Here is a 19,693-nt window from a genome sequence, read left to right on the forward strand (position 1 = left end):
TCCATCACCACAATGTCACTGGCTTTCTTAAGCCCTAGAACACTAACCATGGGTGAATTTCACCCGAACAATAGTAATTAGGTGATTTTCATAATGTTGCTGATGTCTCTAGTTTTTTTTTAACAATAACCACATTTTCAACGATTTTGCTGCTTTTTTTTATAGGGTCCCCCCATGATCTGTTTTTGTGTGAAATTTCATGTTGTACTTTAATATATTTTGATGAGACATATTTTCATTCATTGTTTGTGGAGACACTGGAGACACTGCAACAGTAATGTGTGTGTGTGTGTGTGTGTGTGTGTGTGTGTGTGTGTGTGTGTGTGTGTGTGTGTGTGTGTGTGTGTGTGTGTGTGTGTGTGTGTGTGTGTGTGTGTGTGTGTGTGCGCGTGTGTGTGCGTACGTGTGTGTGCGTACGTGTGTGTGCGTGTTTCAGGTGATGGCGTTGGAGACGCCTGTGAGGGTGACTTTGACGCGGACAAAGTGATCGACAGGATCGACATCTGTCCAGAGAACGCCGAGGTCACACTGACCGACTTCAGAGCCTATCAGACGGTGGTGCTGGACCCAGAGGGTGACGCCCAGATAGACCCCAACTGGGTGGTCCTCAACCAGGTCAGCCAATCGCATTCTATTTGGTAACGCCTCTTAAATTTGCAGCCATAACAACAAGTCGCAATAGAGTATCGACGACACTCTGTTATACCCTGGGTCACAAAGTAATCTTTCTATTGAAAATACCTTAGGGTCATCTTAGAACCACGTCATATAAGAACTGTGTTCCAAAAATAAACAAATCAGCCCCACGATTCTGTCAGGTAGTGACTCTGTGTCGTTTATGGTATTGAGTTACATTTGATGTGACACGTCTGTGTTTTCTTAGGCCATGTCTACACTGAGACGTTTTTAGGTGTATCCGCAAAAGTTTTTAATCGTTTAGACGTTTCGTCCACACGGAGCCGGCGTTTTTTAAACCGGGTCCCAGAGTGAATGACTCTGAAGACACCACCCATGCGTCTCCGTGTGTACACCTAAAGAAGCATCTTTCCTGAACCGATGACGCCATAGCTCCACATGCCCCCACCACCACCCAACAACAACAACAACAAACATGGCGGCTCCCGTCAGCGATGTGTCCGTGCCTCAGAAGCTACTTAACATGATAGGGCTTTTACAGCAAAATGTAATGCTCCTACAGTACCACCATCAGCAACAAGTGGACATGTTTGTGTTTACATCGCACTCTTTTCTCTTTTTGGTGCTTTGTGGCAGCTTTACAGCGCCAGCCACAGGCCGGGCATATATACTACAGCGTTTTCAGTGGATTTGAGGTGTTTTCAGTGGTTTCGCGTGGACACACACATTTCTTGAGACGATTCCGTGTGTACGGTAAACTTTTTGAAAACAACTCTGTGACATTTTTTTAAATGTCTCCGTGTGGACTGGCCTTACTCTTTGTATAACTTTCTTATTTTTCACGGTCAGTTGATGCTTCATATCCATATGACTCGAGTAAAATCTCCGGGCTCATTTGTTTATTTTTGGAACACTTTATTTTTGGTTCTTATTTGCCACGATGCTATTGAAACCATATGGTATTTTCAATGTGAAAAAAACCCGGGACCCAGGAGGATAGCAGCCTCGAGTGGCAGTGATGTCTGAATTGGGTTCTCTATGATACTCATCCCTAGTTGTCTCTCTCTACAGGGGATGGAGATAGTTCAGACCATGAACTCTGACCCTGGCCTGGCTGTAGGTAAGAATGAACTACAGTGTAATCACCGTCATTGGTTGATGACCAGTGGTGGAAAGTATAGTGTAACAAAGTACTCAAGTTCACTCAAGTACTGTACTTAAGTACAAGTTTAAGTATTTCTTTTACGGTCTGTCTGTCATTCCTTAATCAAGAGGTTCCAGCAACCTGTGGGATCTATTACATAGCCCAAGCAGGGGGGGCAGCAACGGGTGTCCAAACAATAAATAAAATATATAGATAACTAAATTGTCTCTAACAATCTCTGAGGCAAAACATTTACTTTGTGTGTGTGTGTGTGTGTGTGTGTGTGTGTGTGTGTGTGTGCGTTAAGGCTACACGGCGTTCAGCGGCGTGGACTTTGAGGGGACGTTCCACGTCAACACCCTGATCGACGACGACTACGCCGGCTTCATCTTCGGCTACCAGGACTCCTCCTCCTTCTACGTGGTGATGTGGAAGCAGACCGAACAGACCTACTGGCAGGCCGTCCCCTTCAGGGCCGTGGCCGAACCCGGCATACAACTCAAGGTGTGTATAAGCGCGTGCGTGCGTGCGTGCTGCTCCAAATTAATCCATGATTACTAAAAAATGGCAGCGTTGATAATCGGTGATGTGGTCACCTCAGCACACGCTGCTGTTTTTACTCTCCACCCACCCGCCCCTCCAAAGGCGCAGAACCAGAGGGAGCTATAAGGAGTATGACGTTATCAATAAGGAACTTTAAGTGGGTGCACGAATTTGGATCTTTTACTGTTGAAGTGTCCTTGAGCAAGACACTTAACACATTCATTGCCCGTATTAATTAATTGATTCATCCTTATTTTGAGTCTTTTTGACGATCCAGCGATCTTTTTTTTCAACCCGGATGTCTCTGTGGAAGGACGCGTCTCTCTTCTTTCCACCAAATCAAAAACATTGTAACCGCGATTGTCCGTTCTGTTGTTATCGGCAGTTGAATATAGCTCGTTTTCACTAAAAAAGTGTGTGCTATGACTCCTTCAGGCAGTGAGTGAATGTGTGCTATGACTCCTACAGGCAGTGAGTGAATGTGTGCTATGATTCCTACAGGCAGTGAGTGAGTGAATGTGTGCTATGACTCCCTCAGGCAGTGAGTGAATGTGTGCTATGACTCCTACAGGCAGTGAGTGAATGTGTGCTATGACTCCTACATACAGTGAGTGAATGTGTGCTATGACTCCTACAGGCAGTGAGTGAATGTGTGCTATGACTCCTACAGGCAGTGAGTGAATGTGTGCTATGACTCCTACAGGCAGTGAGTGAATGTGTGCTATGACTCCCACAGCCAGTGAGTGAATGTGTGCTATGACTCCCACAGCCAGTGAGTGAATGTGTGCTATGACTCCCACAGACAGTGCGTGAATGTGTGCTATGACTCCTACAGCCAGTGAGTGAACGTGTGCTATGACTCCCTCAGGCAGTGAAGAGTAAGACGGGACCGGGGGAGTACCTGAGGAACTCTCTGTGGCACACGGGCCACACAGACGACCAGGTGCGTCTGCTGTGGAAGGACCCCAGAAACTCTGGCTGGAAGGACAAAGTGTCCTACCGATGGTTCCTACAGCACAGACCGCAGGTTGGATACATCAGGTACTGTATGCACAACGCTGCGACGCGTTGTGAGCTTGTAGATCGGCTATGTCCTGAGCACGACACCCGCGCGCAACCAAGCATGAAATGACTTGTCTTAGATCTCTTCTCCACTAGTCTAGTTTTTATTTGTTGACAAAATTGTCAGTATATTTGGTCATAGTTTTAGCCATCGTAGCTTAGTCAACGAGACATACGTACCTAACTGAGTGTGTGCGTGTGTGTGTTGAGCAGGGCTCGATTCTATGAGGGTCCCACTCTGGTAGCAGACTCAGGAGTGATCATTGACGTGAGCATGAGAGGAGGAAGGCTGGGGGTCTTCTGTTTCTCCCAGGAGAACATCATCTGGTCCAACCTCAAGTACCGCTGCAACGGTGAGTCTAACTCACAAAGTTACCAAGTACTTGGGTACATTTTTGAGTATCTGTACTTTACTTGAGCATTTGTCTTTTTTTGGAAGCTTATGACCTTCCCTCCACTACATTTCAAAGACAAATATCGTACTTTTCACTCCGGCTACATTTCTAGGAAGGGGAAAAGTATAATTATTATGAATTAAACACTGAAAATATGTGATCTGCAAGCTCACAACATGTTGCAGTGCAATATGTTGTGAGCTTGCATCTGCTATATATCTGCTGGATCTGCTAACTATTTTCAAATCTTAAGATTGATCAAACCCACAGAAGCACTTAACCACTTTCACATTTTTCAAATAGTGACTATACTTGATTAAACTTTTCATCTCCCCCCCTCTCTCTCTCTCTCTCTCTCTCTCTCTCTCTCTCTCTCTCTCTCTCTCTCTGTCTCTATGTTTCTCTCTCACAGACACTATCCCTACAGACTACAATGCTTACCAGGACACCAACTGAATTCGCCAGTGACAGAAACCGTAGAGAAATGTGGATGAACAGCTGGAAAGTGGACAAAATGTTCAGGAGTGCAGGATGTGTGGGCTGTACACAGTATCAGATTGGATTCAAATCATATTTTATTTGCATCACTAGTGTGTAATTAGTGACCGTTAAAGCAGGGACTTTGGAAGGCATAATATTATGGGCATTATGAGGTTTACTTAGTAAAATAAACGTGTTTGTATGTGATTTAGTAAAGAAATGTCACATTTTGAGTTCAAGAGCTGTGTGGTTCTCAGACAAAATCATGTCAAGGATCCTCAGATTTCAAACAAAAAATGTGTAATAAAAATATTCCAACTGATTATTATGAATGTACTAGTTTTTTGGAAAATATAACATTTGCCCACAACAGGTTGTGAGCTTGTAGATCGGCTATTTTTGAATAGCCGATAGTCAATATGTTATAGAAGTACAGTATAACATATGGTTAAAGTGGTTAAACAGAGTGTGATGCTACACAATATGTCACAGAGTGAGTGTGTGTGATTGTAGCCTGACATTGGACTGATCACTCACAAGTTCCGGAACTTGTGAGAGAATCCACATTATCAGTCTGGCCAATGCCAGGCTAGTGTGATTGGGCACAGTGTCAGTAAAAAACATGACATTTACTGAATGGAACAGGAGGTGGGCTTGCAGAAAAAAACTACGGTTTTAATTTGATCCAGACCAATTAGTGGAGAGGCAGAGTGAAAAACCTCCCCCATGGCAACCTACACTCCTACAGAGCTGTTATGCTGCCTTATACTCTGCAGACTCCACCCTTCCATTTCTAATCAACCAACTACAGTACAATAGGCTCTATTCACAGCAGCCATATTATCACTTCCTTCACAGGTGTTACCAATGATACTAATGAAGGCTCTGTTCCATTTAGTGTAGCACAGTGGTTTCCACGACCCCCATAACTCTGAGAGTGTACAAATGGAACCAAATGGACCCGTAAGGGTCCATTTGGTTCCATTTGTACACTCTCAGAGTTACACACCTTTAGGGGCCATTTGGACAATATTTGGACAACATGCACAATATCAGCACCCTGACTCTGTTTGACCAGAATGGAACAGAGCCTTCATTAGTATCATTGGTAACACCTGTGAATGTCTTCATAATATGGCTGCTGTGAATAGAGCCTTATGCTCCCCATGTTCTAATCAATCAGCTAACAGGATTAATCAGATCTTCAGGTGCCAATCACACAAACCACTACACAGCTAGGCTCCCCCATAACTCGAGGCTAACTCAGCGCTGGCCTTGGTGCTGGAATCTCTCCTAAGCCCTCTGCTCACCTTGGTGGCTATGCCTGTCTGACCAGGCCTCAAACAACACTGCACAACTTACCTACTGTACATACGTATACATATATGTATACAATGGGTACAACAGGTATTGCTTAACCGTTTGGAGCATGCATTCCCATCCTAGCTTGCATCGTTCCCAAGTAGACCAGGGCACAGGTCTAGTATAAAATAATTGCTGCATACATTTTGAAAAGATATAGATTTGTGTGTGTGTGGATTTATGAAGGGTTTCAATTTCTCCTGACCTTGTTGGGGGTGCAGTTACACCATTGACCACTAGACGGTGGTCACTGTTCACACAGTGCTAAAGCTTTCCTTCAGGTTCTGTGATACTTTTTTTCATGGATGTAGGCAGCCCAACAATTAAAACATGTTTATTAACTTATTCGACTATTCCACTGTAGACCTACATATTTATTCTGATGTGGCAGCCCCTTAGTATGTATGTGTGTGTGTGTGTGTGTGTGTGTGTGTGTGTGTGTGTGTGTGTGTGTGTCACACGCACGTACGTGTGTGTGTGTGTACACACACACACACACACGTACGTGCGTGCGTGCACATGTGTACTCAAGTACTGTACTTATGTAACATTTTGAGGTATTTTGCTTTACTTTACGAGTATTTCCAATTTTCTGTACTTTTCTACTCCACTACATCTCAGAGGCAATTATTGTACCTTTACTCCACTACAATTATTTGAACAATTTAGTTGTTAGTTACTTTGAAGATTTTGAATATTATTACATTAATCACTTCAACCCTATAATACTGTACTTTGGCTATTTGAAAATAGCAGATCTACAAGCTCACAATGCATCGCTTGTGAGCTTCACGATGTGCTATTTACAAAAGATTTGTTATACATATTGAACTTGTGAAATAGGGCTTTGGCATAAGGAATTAAGCAAACAATGTGTGGTTTTCAACATAAAGTTGAAATGGGGAATGTGAAAACAAAAGTAACACATGTTCTACAGGTGGTTACAGCTCTGCACGACATTTACATTAGTTACTTAAAGGAGGAGTTCACCCAAAAAATGACTTATTTTCTATCAATTGCACACCCTATGAAGCCTTGAGTCCATGGATTCTTTTTTGTTTTTGTCGCATTCCTAAGCTAATAATTTGATTCCCGTCTCCTACCGGCTAATGTATCCGGTAGGAGACACAAAGTAGATTATTTGTGTCTCCTACCGGAAATACACACGGTCATCAAATTATTGTCTTAGGAATGCCACAAAAACAAAAATAAATCCATGAAATCAAGGCTTCATAGGGTGTGTCATTGATAGAAAATAAGTATTTTTTTGGGTGAAGTCCTCCTTTAAGTACATTTTTTTGAGAATCTGTACTTTACTTAAAGGGGCTACACCATGAATTTCATTTTTTTTTTAGGTTTTTAGTATTTTTTGGGCTCCCCAGTGTCTCTTGTACCCCAAATTTTTTTTTTTTTTAACATTCAGTCATTCATGCTCATTTCATGGATTTCCTGAATGGGCGTGTCTGAACAGGCCATTTCAGAATGGCTGTGCAAGTGATGTCACTTGCACTGATTTTGCATTGACGATGGCCAGACAGAATTGCTCAGTAGCTCCCCCCTGCCCAATAGGACGTTTTGGTATTGCAGCTGGAAAAGCTTGGAATGACAGACAGTCAGATTGTGAGAAAAAATATCTGGATGTTTTTTAGGCTTACAACCTGTTTAAAACGTATTAGGGGGCAATATTTATATATAATATATATATTTTTTAATTCATGGTGTAGCCCCTTTAAGTATTTGTATTTCTGGATACATGACTTTCTCTCCACTACATTTCAAAGACAAACGTAGTACTTTTACTCCACTACAATTATTTGAACAATTTAGTTGTTAGTTGTACTTTGGCTATTTGAAAATAGCAGATCTACAAGCTCACAACGCATCGCTTGTGAGCTTCGCGATCTGCTATTTACAAAAGATTTGTTATACATATTGAACTTGTGAAATGGGACATTCTGCATAATGAGGACTTTTACTTTAGGGCTTTAAGTATATTTTGATGGCAATACTTTTGTACTTATACTTAAGTACATTTTTAATACCAGACTTTCACTTGTAACAGAGTATTTCTACATTGTGGTATTGATACTTTTACTTAAGTAAAAAATTTCAGTACTTCTTCCACCATAGCATCTCCATGCGCGTAGCTCAGTGCGTGGGGGGTGACACATACTCATGACCACAATAGTTTCACAAGGAAGTCAAACAAAGAAGACAAAAAAGGCATGGGCAGTGGTGGAAAGTACCTAGGTACACGTATTAAAGTATTGTACTTAAAGGGATAGTTCACCCCAAAATGACTTTTTTTCTGTCGATTACTCACCCCATGGAGACTTGAATTCATGGATATTTTAGTTTTTGTCGTATTCCTAAGACAATAATTTGATGACCAGCAGCAGTTCCGGGAGACACAAAGAGACTCCTTTGTGTCTCCTACAGGAACCGCTGACTACCGGTCCGCTGGTCATCAAATTACAGGCTTAGGAATGCGACAAAAACAAAAAAAAAGAATACATGAATTCAAGTCTCCATGCGGTGACTAATCGATAGATTTTTTTTTGGGGGGGGGGGGGTGAACTATCCCTTTAAGTGTAATTGTAATGGTACTTTTATTTTACTTACAGTATGTATGTCATTATGCATGTCATATTTCAATACTTTATACTTCTACTCCGCTACATCTCAGAGGCAAATATTGCATGTTTTTTACTCCACTACAATGATTTGAAGTCTGTAGTTACTTTGTCTATTCGAAAATAGCCAATTTACAATCTCACAACGTGTCGTGATGGGACGCATTGTGAGTTTGTAGATCTGCTATTTTTGAAAGATGTTGATAATTTTTTTTTACTTTAAAAAAATTATGCGTAACGATTACTTGTTAAGTCTATTTTGATGGCAATACCTTTGTACTTTCACTCAAATAAAAATACAGGACTTTTACTTGAGACAGAGTATTTCTACATTGTGGTATTGCTTAATTAATCATATCAGACATAGGGCTCTGGTATGAGGAAGCAAGCAAACAATGTGTGGTTTTAAACATAAAGTTGAGATGGGGAATGTGAAAACAAAAGTAGCACATGTTCTACAGGTGGTCGACGACATTTACTTGAGTTACTCAAGTACATTTTTTGAGAATCTGTACTTTACTTGAGTATTTGTATTTCTGGATACATGACTTTCTCTCCACTATATTTCAAAGACAAATATAGTACTTTTGACTACATTTCTACGAAGGGAAAAAAGTACATTATGAATTAACCGCTTTACCCTATATGCTGCTGCTTTGTCTGAAGGAAGCCGAACAAAAATACACAAGCTGTAACATAACCCATTTCAAATATAACTAGAAAAAGTGCTTGTAAGGGGCCATTTGGAACCCCCTCAAGGAACCATGAGGGTCCCTGGACCTCACTTTGAGACCCACTGGTGTAGCAGAGTGTTTCCAGTGAGCCAACATGCACTATATCAGCACCCTGACTCTGTTTGATCAGAATGGAACAGAGCCTTCATTAGTATCACTGGTAACACCTGTGAAGGAAGTAAGAAGAGGCTCAATTTATCTCCAAAATGGCTGCTGTGCATAGAGCCAGCACCGTAGAATGGTGCTCACTGCTCCTAGTAGTAATAGGATGGGTAAATGCAGAGGACAAATTTTGCGTATGTGCAAATATACAGTAACGACAAAAAAAAAACACCCCAAGGAGTGGGGACTATTCTAACACAGTCAGGCCGGAACTGCAGTCCCCCACTGGACAATGGCCAGGGACTTTTATTCATACAAAAAAATAAATACACTTCACAATATACTCAGTAAAACAATTAGCGCACGGTTCAAAACGCAAAACAAAATGTAAATTATTTCAAACATAAACTGCTTAAACATTAATACATATTGTTCACAGTAGATTAGAAAGCCAACTAATATCATACTGCATTTGGCCAGCATTGTCTTTGCTAAATGTGTTGATTATGCTGAAAATAAGCAATGGACCCAACTCTTGAAATATTAGCTTGTTATCAGCATTAAATATTGTGTATTGTGTTTTTTGTATTGGTTAAAAAGTTTTAAAACCAAAAGGTATTTTGTTAAAAGGTTAAAGCTCTATATTCTGATAGTAATCATTGTTGTAGAGTGTTTGTTTAGTAGCAAGGGTCTCTGACTGTACCACGTGCTGTTTACATTTCTGACTAATAAAGTATTCAATCAATCAAACAAACTACATTTTCAGGTGGGTTGCCACAGGTTAGAGAACCAATTGTGTTCAAATTTTCAAACACTCTATAGCAATTATTACTATCAGAATATAGAGCTATTTAACATTTATTTAACAAAACAATACCACCACACCCGCTTTAACTAAATAATGATTTCACAGATGAAGATGTTGTTTTGGTTACAGGATACGTCATTCCATTTATTTAAAGGCCCAGAAGCAGTGTACTCAACTGCAACACAGTCTTCTTCTTTGTCTGCTCCTGGTCCATCATTATCTGGTTGTGGATCGTACCAGTAACTGTCAACACACAGTTCACACAAAATTGCTTTTCATTTTCCAAAAAGCAAAGGGCCCTTAAGCCAAATTTAAACAGTAACATCCGCAGCAGTGGCGTCGTTAGGGGTGGGCTTCGGTGGCTATAGCCACCAATGTTTTGTCCAAAGCCACCAATAAAAAAAAATGAGGGTTAGGGGGTTAGGGTTAGGGTTAGTTTTTTTGGGAATTATATATCTATCACCCTAACCTAACCCTACCCCTAACCCTAAAACCGAAATAAAGTAACAAAAAACGGGGAAAAAAGCACCCTAATCCGCGAAATCCGCGGAAAAAATCGCGCGCGCGCGGGAGGAGGGGCACATGCACGCGCTGCCTGCGGGGCTAAGCCCCCGACCTAGTAGAGACCTAGCGACGCGTCTGATCCGCAGGCCGCAGCACTCTTGGCACAAACACTGTTCAGGGGTCTGACATGACAATGGTCACAGCAGGTGCGGTCTGGGGGCACTTTAGATGGCCATAACTCTGTGACAATTGCTCTGATCAGCGCAGGAGACTAGATTTGAAGGCCTGACAATATATATGTCATTTAATATCTTGAAATGTAACACTAGTTTCTCACATAATCATTCACAATGTGATGATGGAATTGTGAATTGTAAATACCAACTGGAGCTGCTATTTCCAATTGAAATACTTTTATTAATTACAAATAATTTATGTTCTTTATTATGTATTGATACCTGATTGATTTGCTCAGTGGCGTTGCATCCACCCATTTCCACACTCCTTCTGCAGCCCGGTCTGACAGACCAATCCACAATTTGCTGTGAAGCGAAGCCACAAACCCCTGTATGCAAGAAACATAAATTGTTAAAGGGACTGTTTTCAGCGTGCCTAAGACATAGAAAGTCACCTCGCGGGTGAAAATCTTTTCCTCTGGGGTCTACCACAGATCCTGTTTGTGTGTACACAGAGTCCGATAATAGATTATGGATCTAAATGTTCTGTGACCAGTTGAAAAGGTTAAATAACACGAAACGGCTGGCAGTGGGTGATTTTATTAACGTATATACTTAAAGAGTTAATATAGTATAGAATAGTAATAGTAATAGAAATTATCTTTTAAATATAACCCTTTTATTTCACAAAATAATGTGTTGGCAAATGACCAATATTTAGTTATATAGGTCTGAATATGATATGATCAAACAATGATATGATGGTGTAAAAAAAAAAACGTAGCTGGGGCACCACGGCCACTGTGGCCGTGACTGCATGTCATTTTTCGAGGGGCACACGGTCAATGAGAGGGGCAACATGGCCGTTGTTGCCGCCGTGAAATTCCTGCCCTGCTGTCCACCAGTAGTACAGTACTCATACCTGCTCCTCCTGGCTGTTGATGATGACCAGGTCAGCTCCTACATCCAGACAGTACTGACGGCTGCTCTCCCAGTTCCTCTCTTCAGTAGAAATGTAGTAACAACTGCTTCCAACCTTCTTCCAGCACTCCCTGCAACCTCCATTCACTGTCTCTGTATATTAGATAGCATGTTATTTAGACAGATGCCAGGTTCATTGTTTACCTGGTATCCTATAGTTTTAATCGGTTTTGATGTAATGTTTTGATAGTATATTGTTTAGACTGATGCTAGGTTATTGTATTTTATTTTCTGGGAGTTTGTTACAGATATGTGGATAAAACTAAATGCTGCTTCTCTATGTTTAGTTTTGATTTTAGTGACAGAAAGCAGACCTTTCCCAGATGACCTGAGAGATCTGGAAGGTTCATGTTAACCCACAAGATCAGAAATGTATTTTGGTCCTAATCCATTCAAAGCTTTATAGACCAATACCAGTTAGAAAATGATGATTTGACATACAGGGAGCCAGTGTAAGGATTTAAGACCTGCAGTGATATGTTCTATTTTCTTGGTATTAGTAAGGACTCTGAATCAACTGCAGTCGTCTGACCAACTTTTTATTTCTAGATGCACTTCAGTCACACAGATCATAGTCTTCAAGTCCAGCATTGCAAAAAAAATAAAACAAAGTACTATAACTTCACTATGTTAAGAAAATGATTAAAACTCATACAGTACCTAACTATAAAAAGTGCTCCTTGGACCACCTCCTGGTGGACCTATAATAGGCCAATGTGAAAAGGGTACCATGCATTCATGATTTGAGGCAGTTTGTTCCAAAAATGTGTTAATGCTAAATTAGATTAGCTGGTGGCGCTATAACAGGCCAATGTGAAAAGGGTGGCATTTCTTCCTCGGCCTAGTGCGAATGTGTGTGTGAAATTTCACGGAAATGGCAAGCTGCGTTCATGATTTGAGGCATTTTGTTCAAAACGGACCAATCCTCCAAACTTTGGAAGCCAACCGTAGCCAATGAGGACGGAATGTGGCAAATCGGACAGATCCGTGTTGATCACATGACTATAGAGATACTGTGTACCGATGTGCATGACGTTTGGATAAAATGTGTAGGAATACTATAATAAAAATGGTTTAAAAAAAATGTTTTGCACAAATTGGCCTCCTGGTGGCGCTATAACAGGCCCATGTGAAAAATGTGGGCCAGAGGTTATGAATTGGCATCCAGGGAGTTTGTGTGCACAGTTTCGCAGCGACCGGGCCAACGTGCCGGAGATTAGCTGGTAACGGACGGACAGGACACACGGACGGACATACAGACACACGGACGGACGGACAGGGTGCAAAACAACACTCTCTCGCTATGCCTTTCCGCCTGGCGGAGACAATAAATGACATGTATGAATGAGGTGATACTACCATGTGCGTTCAGTTTGTTCAGTAGCTGGTCTCTCTCATCGGTCAGGTTGTTCAGTTTGTCCAGTAGCTGGTCTCTCCCATCGGTCAGGTTGTTCAGTTTGTCCAGTAGCTGGTCTCTCTCATCGGTCAGGTTGGTGTTTGCAGACTTTAACTGGGTCAGCTCCACATCTCTGGTGACTGCATGGTTGTACAAACAGTAAGCACAATATGAGCATAAACCAGTGGTTCTCAAACCTTTTTTGGCTTCAGTAGCCCTTTCCCTGATGAGGACTGCCACAGTTATTTCATCGTTATTTCACAATGATTTGAGACTCACCTAGGAGGACACACAGCAGGACTACCATTCCAACCAGTAGTAGAAAACACAGCAGAACCACCAGACATCTTACAGCTTTAGAGGAAGCAGTGCCTGAAAATATAAAAAAAAAAACGTGGCGTATATTTAACTTGTCTAAACATTGGTATGCTTAAACTAACACAGAGGATTAGTGTGTGTGTGCTCAGGTGCATGTATGCATGTGGGTGCAGTGTTGGGAAAGTTCACTTAAAATATGAACTAGTTCAAAGTTCAGTTCGCAAATTTTAAAATGAACTATAGTTCAGTTCATAGTTCATAATTCAAAATTTTGAACTAAAGTTCATGGTTCAAAAAACGAACTAGTTCAGTTCTTTTTCGTTCTTTTTTTTCTATACATACATACATACATACATACATACATACATACATACATACATACATACATACACACACATATATATATATATATATATAGATATATATATATATATATATATATATATATATATATAGGGGGTCTCTCTCTCAGCAAAGGGGTCCTTGACTTGAAAAACGTTGAATACCCAGGCCTTGTGTTATTATATTATATGAATATAATCCAGGATTATGCCATTTGTAGCCATAATGTTTTAATAGCAGACCTATACAAGCTCACAATGAGTTGCATCTCAGACGCGTTCTGAGATTGTATATCTGCTATTTTAACCTAAAATAGCAGATATACAATCTGTATGATTGTATATCACAGTTTGGAAGCCAATCCTGGGTTATAAGACATGTGTTTGGTGGGGATCTTTTAAGTTTAATAGCTATAATTGGCTTTGCGCAGAAACACCCGGTAAACATACTTTTTACTTTTACTCTTCAAGTACATTTCAGAGCCTGTACTTTTTTTAACTTTTACTTGAGCAATTAGTTGAATGAGTACTTCTACTTTTACTAAAGTCTCTTTTTACATAAGTAACTGTATAGGCTACTTTTACTTAAGTAAAGAATGTGACTAGGCTACTTTTCCTCATCTCTGCTGAGTATTGTTTTCTCAATTCTAAACTTGAATTGTGACAGTTGAATTTCTTATGAAGAATAAGCAAATAAATATGAAACATTTGTCATAAAATGTACCCATTTTTACCCATCTCATAACCATATGTCTGTAGCCTACGACTGTAATAACCATAAAGTAACCTCCTTAATAATTAATGTAATGTGTAAAATGATAGACACTGTAGTTATAGCATAGACTGAAGTTGGAAAGGCTGTGCACAGTGCCTGTGTCAGCGGCGATCGTGCTGGCGGTGGCACGTGCACCGAATGCACGCGCGCGTTCATTCGCTGCATGGGCGCGCAAACGCACCCTAGTTCCACGGCCCTGAGGGCCGTTGATCCGGGCCTGACCCCATATAAAAATATAAATGACATGAGTTACCTTTAACTCCTGCTGTGTTTGGAGTTGGACTGTAGTGGGAGCGGATCACGTCATTATTGGCATAGATGTCTTCTCCCTGTTCCGCTGTCCATCGTCTCGCCTTCTTGTTGCTTCTGTTCTCCAAGGGTTTCTCGTTGAAGTAGATGTTCTCCATAGTTTGTGTCTAAAAAAAACCTCTCTCTGGACAAAACAGTCCAGAGAGGGAGTTCTAGGCCTACAGTCTGTCAAAACATTGTCAGTAGAACACAACACCAGGCACTGCTTCAAATCAAATAGATATTCCAAGGCTACTTTGTATGAAGCAGACAGAGATGGAAGCAGAGCCACAGATGAGAGAGAAGTGATGAGGGCACGCACCTGGTCTGATCTGGTCATTTCTCTTTCTCTTTCCTTTTCTCCTTTTCTCTCTTTGTGGTGTGTGTGTGTGTGTGTGTGTGTGTGTGTGTGTGTGTGTGTGTGTGTGTGTGTGTGTGTGTGTGTGTGTGTGTGTGGGTGGGTGGGTGGGTGTGTATGCGTGTGAACAGGACGTAGCGTGTTGATGGTGAGAGCAAGGGTGCAGCTTCCTGTTCTGAAATTGAGTCCATATATGTATGATTTGAGGTCAGGATGCATGTGGACGCATTTCAACTGGTGTGCAACTCAAGAAAAACTCTAATCTTACACCAGCCTTCCCGCCACCTTCTGCCTCTATTGATGCAAGTGTGGCTAATTAAAGTGCCCAGTGCTGTGTCGAGACCTTAAAATGTTTTTTTTTTAAAACGACTACGCCACCTTATTCTATAGAGGTGTTGGTCCTCTGATCTAAAACTTAAGACTATATATCAAACAGGCTACACAGGTTTGTGGAACAATAAAAGCATTGGCAAAAATAGGGAAGCAAGGCAGTGTTGAAGGTTAAAAGGTAAATACCCAATTTCAATAATAAAAGCCCTTTACAGTGGTTTCTTAAAAATACAATTCACTAATAAAACTACACTAAACCAAATCTAAAATCTAACCGAACAAACAATAAAAACAAGCAGCAATGATGAGAATGATGGGTAGAGCACCACGGCAGGTAGGAGCCTTCACACACCTCCACAACCCCTGTGGAGGAAAGAATGACTGGTACAATTGGCTCTTTGAGCTGTTGTAGTGGCGTAGCCACATTACATAGATCAAGTGCTGTATAGAGCGTGCCAAAAATTCTGAAGGGGGCGTCAACAAGTGTTTTTTGGTAGCAGCGGACATCTTTGAGGGGTATAAACCAGGTTGACTTAACATTGCCCAAAACAAACATGTCTGCGCTACTATGCCGTGCCCCCCCGTGGTGACGACGCGTTGGCACACTCGTCAGAGAATTACCGGCGAGGCAGAGTCATAGACCCTGCCGCTGCGGTTGTTGCCGCTGCGTCCTTCGTCCTCCTTTCCTCCTCCTGTAACCGGCCTGACTCTCGATGCAGCCTCCCACGGACTGGATCCACACCAGCTGGACAGGGCACCACCGCATGTTGCCGAACAACATTCGGCCAGACGGATGGAGTGTCCATCGCAAAGCCTGGCCCCTCATCGGCGGTGGCGTCCCTGTCCCTGTCCCTGTCCACCCGTACTTCCGCCCATGGGAGCTGCCCTCCTCCTGGGCCAGGTCCTTGTCTCCTTCTCCTCCTCTGCTTCTCTGCTCTTATTGTTCCACTTTCCCTTTTAAACATTTCCCTCGGTTCTCCCATGTACCCTCCCATGCGCTATGACTGGCTCTGCGCCCTGCCAACTGGTTGGCCGAACGTCTCCTGCGTCGCCATGGTTACTGTGCCCAGCTGTAGTCATTTTGATTCATTAGCGTCAGTGTCTGTTGAAGTGAGTGGTAGGATCAGTGGCAGGGAAAGAATTATTAATACACAACGCAAATAAATCAAATAATACAACTCAAATAATAATCAACATGTAACAAAAGTAATGAACAAAATCACAGCAAATCATAATAATAATAGTCCTGCCGACTGACACAAGTGACTGAAGTTTTTGTTACTTAGGTTTGTTTTCTTGACCACAATGATAAGGATGTAATGTACACGTAGATAGCATGTTATTTAAACAGATGTTTAAAACTGTGTCAAAGTGAGCAAGGCACCTTAACCCCTAACTGCTCCCCGAGCGCTACAACCAACGGCGACTTTTTTGATGCCGCCGGTATCGGCAGTTTTGTTTCATTGCTCTCTCGTTGTTCACATATGGGAAACAGCGCCCCCTGGCGCGATGACAGAAGCTTCACATTCACTCCCTCAGGGCAAAAACCCTTTTTGGCCCTGTGGGCCTTCCCTCGCTTCCCAAGGTCCCTCCCCCGAGGGCATAAAAAGACCTGGCAAGCGGAAGTCATTCTCTTTGTTCCTTCTGCCAAGCCGGTGAAGGAGCTTCACTCTACAACAAGGTCGCGGGTAACTACACGCTCTTAAGCGACGGGTTGGATCCTGTCCATTGAGTTCCCCGACCTCTTCTCCCTCGTGTTTTCCCGGGGGAAAACACCTACAAACTACAAGCTAGGCTACCCTAGCCAACCTTTCTTCTACATGGCTCGACGGGACCGTCAAGCCGTCGCCGATCGCCGACTCCGGGAGGCCAGCCTGGAGCCTCCCCCACGACGATGCGGCTCTCGTTCCTGTCGCCTTTTCCTCGACGACTGGGACACACATGAGCACTGCGTGAGCTGCCTGGGGCTCGCGCATGCCGAGGATGCGATCTACGGTGACCCGAGGTGCTACGAGTGTGCAGGCCTGCACACCTCCGATCTGCGGGACCGGTTCTCCAGGGCCCAAAGATCCTTCCCGCCACCTCGTTTCCACGACGACTATGAGGACGAGTTCGACGGGGACCGACGCCTCTTCTCCTCCCGTCGTCCAATGGACCGCGGGCCGTCCGCTGGATGGGAAGACCACACTCGACGGCCCCGCGCTTCGGCAGCAGCCGGCTCTACTGGCTACTGAGCGGGGACTCGTATCAGGAGGTGGTTCACCACACCCATACAGTGGTGTCGCATCTGACCTCCCTAGGTTTCACACTGAACCTCGAGAAATGCATGCTCACCCCGTCCCAACACGCTACTTTCATAGGCCTCGAGCTGGACGCTATTACTCTCAGGGCTCGCTTATCTCAGGAGAGGATAGTCTCTTTTCTGAAGTGTCTGGCCATGTTTCAACTGGAACGCAAGGTCCAGTACACAATCTGCATGAGGGTGGCAGGGCTCATGGCTTCAGCCATTTCCCTGGTACGTCTGGGCAGATTGCACATGCGCCCTTTTCAGAGATGGGTGGGCTCCCTAGGGATCCCGGTCACTCAGGGTTTTCGCCGGGTAACGGTGACCGCAGCGTGCATGCAGTCCCTTCGTCAATGGAAAATAGCCTCTTTCCTGTCAGAAGGCGTCCCAATGGGGAGGATCATCTCCAGGAAGATGATAACCACAGACGCCAGTCTGACCGGTTGGGGCGCTACCTTCGAGGGCAGGACGGCCAGGGGTGTGTGGGACCTCAGTTTGAGGAGGGCCCACATCAACTACTTGGAGTTGATGGCGGTTCTTTTGGCGTTGAGACGTTTCGAGCCCCACATCAGTGGTTGTCACGTTCTGGTCAAGACGGACAATACCACGACCATGGCCTACATCAACAAGCAAGGAGGCTTGAAGTCTCGTACCTTGGACGGTTTGGCGCGGAGGCTGACAATGTGGTGCGACACGCACCTGGAGTCAATCAGCGCCTCTCATGTACCAGGGGTTCTGAACAGGGGAGCCGATCTTCTGTCCAGAGGCAAGATCCATTTTTCGGAATGGTCTCTGCACCCCGCGGTCGCAAACCAGATCTGGGCCAGGTTCGGACGGCCCCGAGTGGACCTGTTTGCATCAGAGGAGAACGTGAAGTGCTCGCTGTTTTTCTCAGTGAAAGGCCAGGCTCCGCTGGGTGGGGACGCCCTGGCGCACGAGTGGCCGAGGGGACTGCTCTACGCGTTCCCGCCGCTGGAGCTGATCCATCCCACCCTGGAACGGATCAGGCTCCGGGACCTGACGGTACTGCTGGTGGCTCCAGCATGGGGCACGTGGAGGTCGGAGATAGCTCCCCTCCTTTACGATCGGCCCTGGCCCCTCCCGCTGCGAGAGGACCTGGTGCAGCAGGCGGGGGGCGAAATCCGTCATCACAGACCCGCAGACCTAGACCTAGACCTGTGGGTCTGGCCCGTGAAAGGGAGAATTTGACTGCGTCTGGTCTTCCACCTAGAGTAGTGGCTACTATTCAGGCCGCTAGGGCACACTCCACTAGGTCCGTCTACGGAGCTAAGTGGGGTGTGTTCGAGGAGTGGTGTGTGGAACGGTCCCCGGTCGTGGTCCCGTTCCAGGCATCAGTAGCAGACGTCCTGACCTTCCTACAGGATAGGTTGGATCTGGGAAATGCTTTCTCTACGATCAAAGTGTATCTGGCGGCCATCTCTGCCAACCATGTTGGTTTTGATGATGGGAAAACCGTGGGAAGACAGCCCCTGGTGTGCCAGTTCATGAAGGGCGCGTTGCGTGAACATCCTGTTTCACGGTCCTTGTTCCCCACGTGGGACTTGGTCCTGGTGCTCGACTCACTCTCTCGTCCTCCTTTTGAACCTTTGGAGACGGTGGAACTAAAGTTCCTCACGCTCAAGACGGTGCTTTTGGTTGCGCTGACAACAGCGAAACGGGTGAGCGACATTCATGCCCTGTCGGTAGCTCCGGAGTGCATGAGGTTCGCTGGTGATGGCAGTAGGGTGGTCCTTAAACCCAACCCGGCGTTCATCCCCAAGAACCATCTGGCGGTGGTGACACCGACCGAGCTGGTGGCTTTTCACCCGCGTCCGTTTACCTCAGAGGAGGATCAGAGGCTGCACTGTCTTTGTCCAGTAAGAGCCCTGCGGCTGTATGTCCGGCGGACTGCGGCCCCGAACCGACCCAGTCAGTTGTTCGTTTCCTTGGGCCCTGGACCAGGGGGGAAGGCAGTGACTAAGTCCACGCTTTCCCGCTGGATTGTGGAGGCTATTCGCCTGGCGTACACTAGTAGGGGGGCTC

At 44.1% G+C, this 19,693-nt stretch overlaps 2 protein-coding genes across 2 annotated transcripts in view; one reads left to right on the forward strand and one right to left on the reverse strand.

Moving 5' to 3' along the window:
* thbs4a (thrombospondin 4a) overlaps positions 1-4,565 on the forward strand; it is a 45,687-nt gene extending 41,122 nt beyond the window's left edge. Inside the window, exons 18-23 of the mRNA XM_084054994.1 lie at positions 437-615; positions 1,708-1,756; positions 2,088-2,284; positions 3,192-3,364; positions 3,599-3,738; positions 4,193-4,565. Coding sequence (XP_083911120.1) covers positions 437-615; positions 1,708-1,756; positions 2,088-2,284; positions 3,192-3,364; positions 3,599-3,738; positions 4,193-4,236 — 782 coding nt within the window. The 3' untranslated portion in view covers positions 4,237-4,565. The remainder of the gene's footprint in view (positions 1-436; positions 616-1,707; positions 1,757-2,087; positions 2,285-3,191; positions 3,365-3,598; positions 3,739-4,192) is intronic.
* A 6,499-nt stretch (positions 4,566-11,064) lies between these two features.
* LOC311043902 (uncharacterized protein) lies at positions 11,065-14,797 on the reverse strand (the record flags this gene model as incomplete). The annotated part of the gene is made up of 5 exons (XM_084055326.1): positions 11,065-11,076; positions 11,502-11,653; positions 12,920-13,096; positions 13,236-13,328; positions 14,644-14,797. The coding sequence occupies 5 exons, from the start codon at positions 14,795-14,797 to the stop codon at positions 11,065-11,067; spliced, it is 588 nt and encodes a 195-aa protein (XP_083911452.1).
* Between the last annotated feature and the right edge of the window lie 4,896 nt (positions 14,798-19,693).

This window comes from Gymnoscopelus microlampas, assembly GCF_963454915.1.
Source record: "Gymnoscopelus microlampas genome assembly, chromosome: 4".
In the NCBI taxonomy this organism is placed as follows: domain Eukaryota; kingdom Metazoa; phylum Chordata; class Actinopteri; order Myctophiformes; family Myctophidae; genus Gymnoscopelus; species Gymnoscopelus microlampas.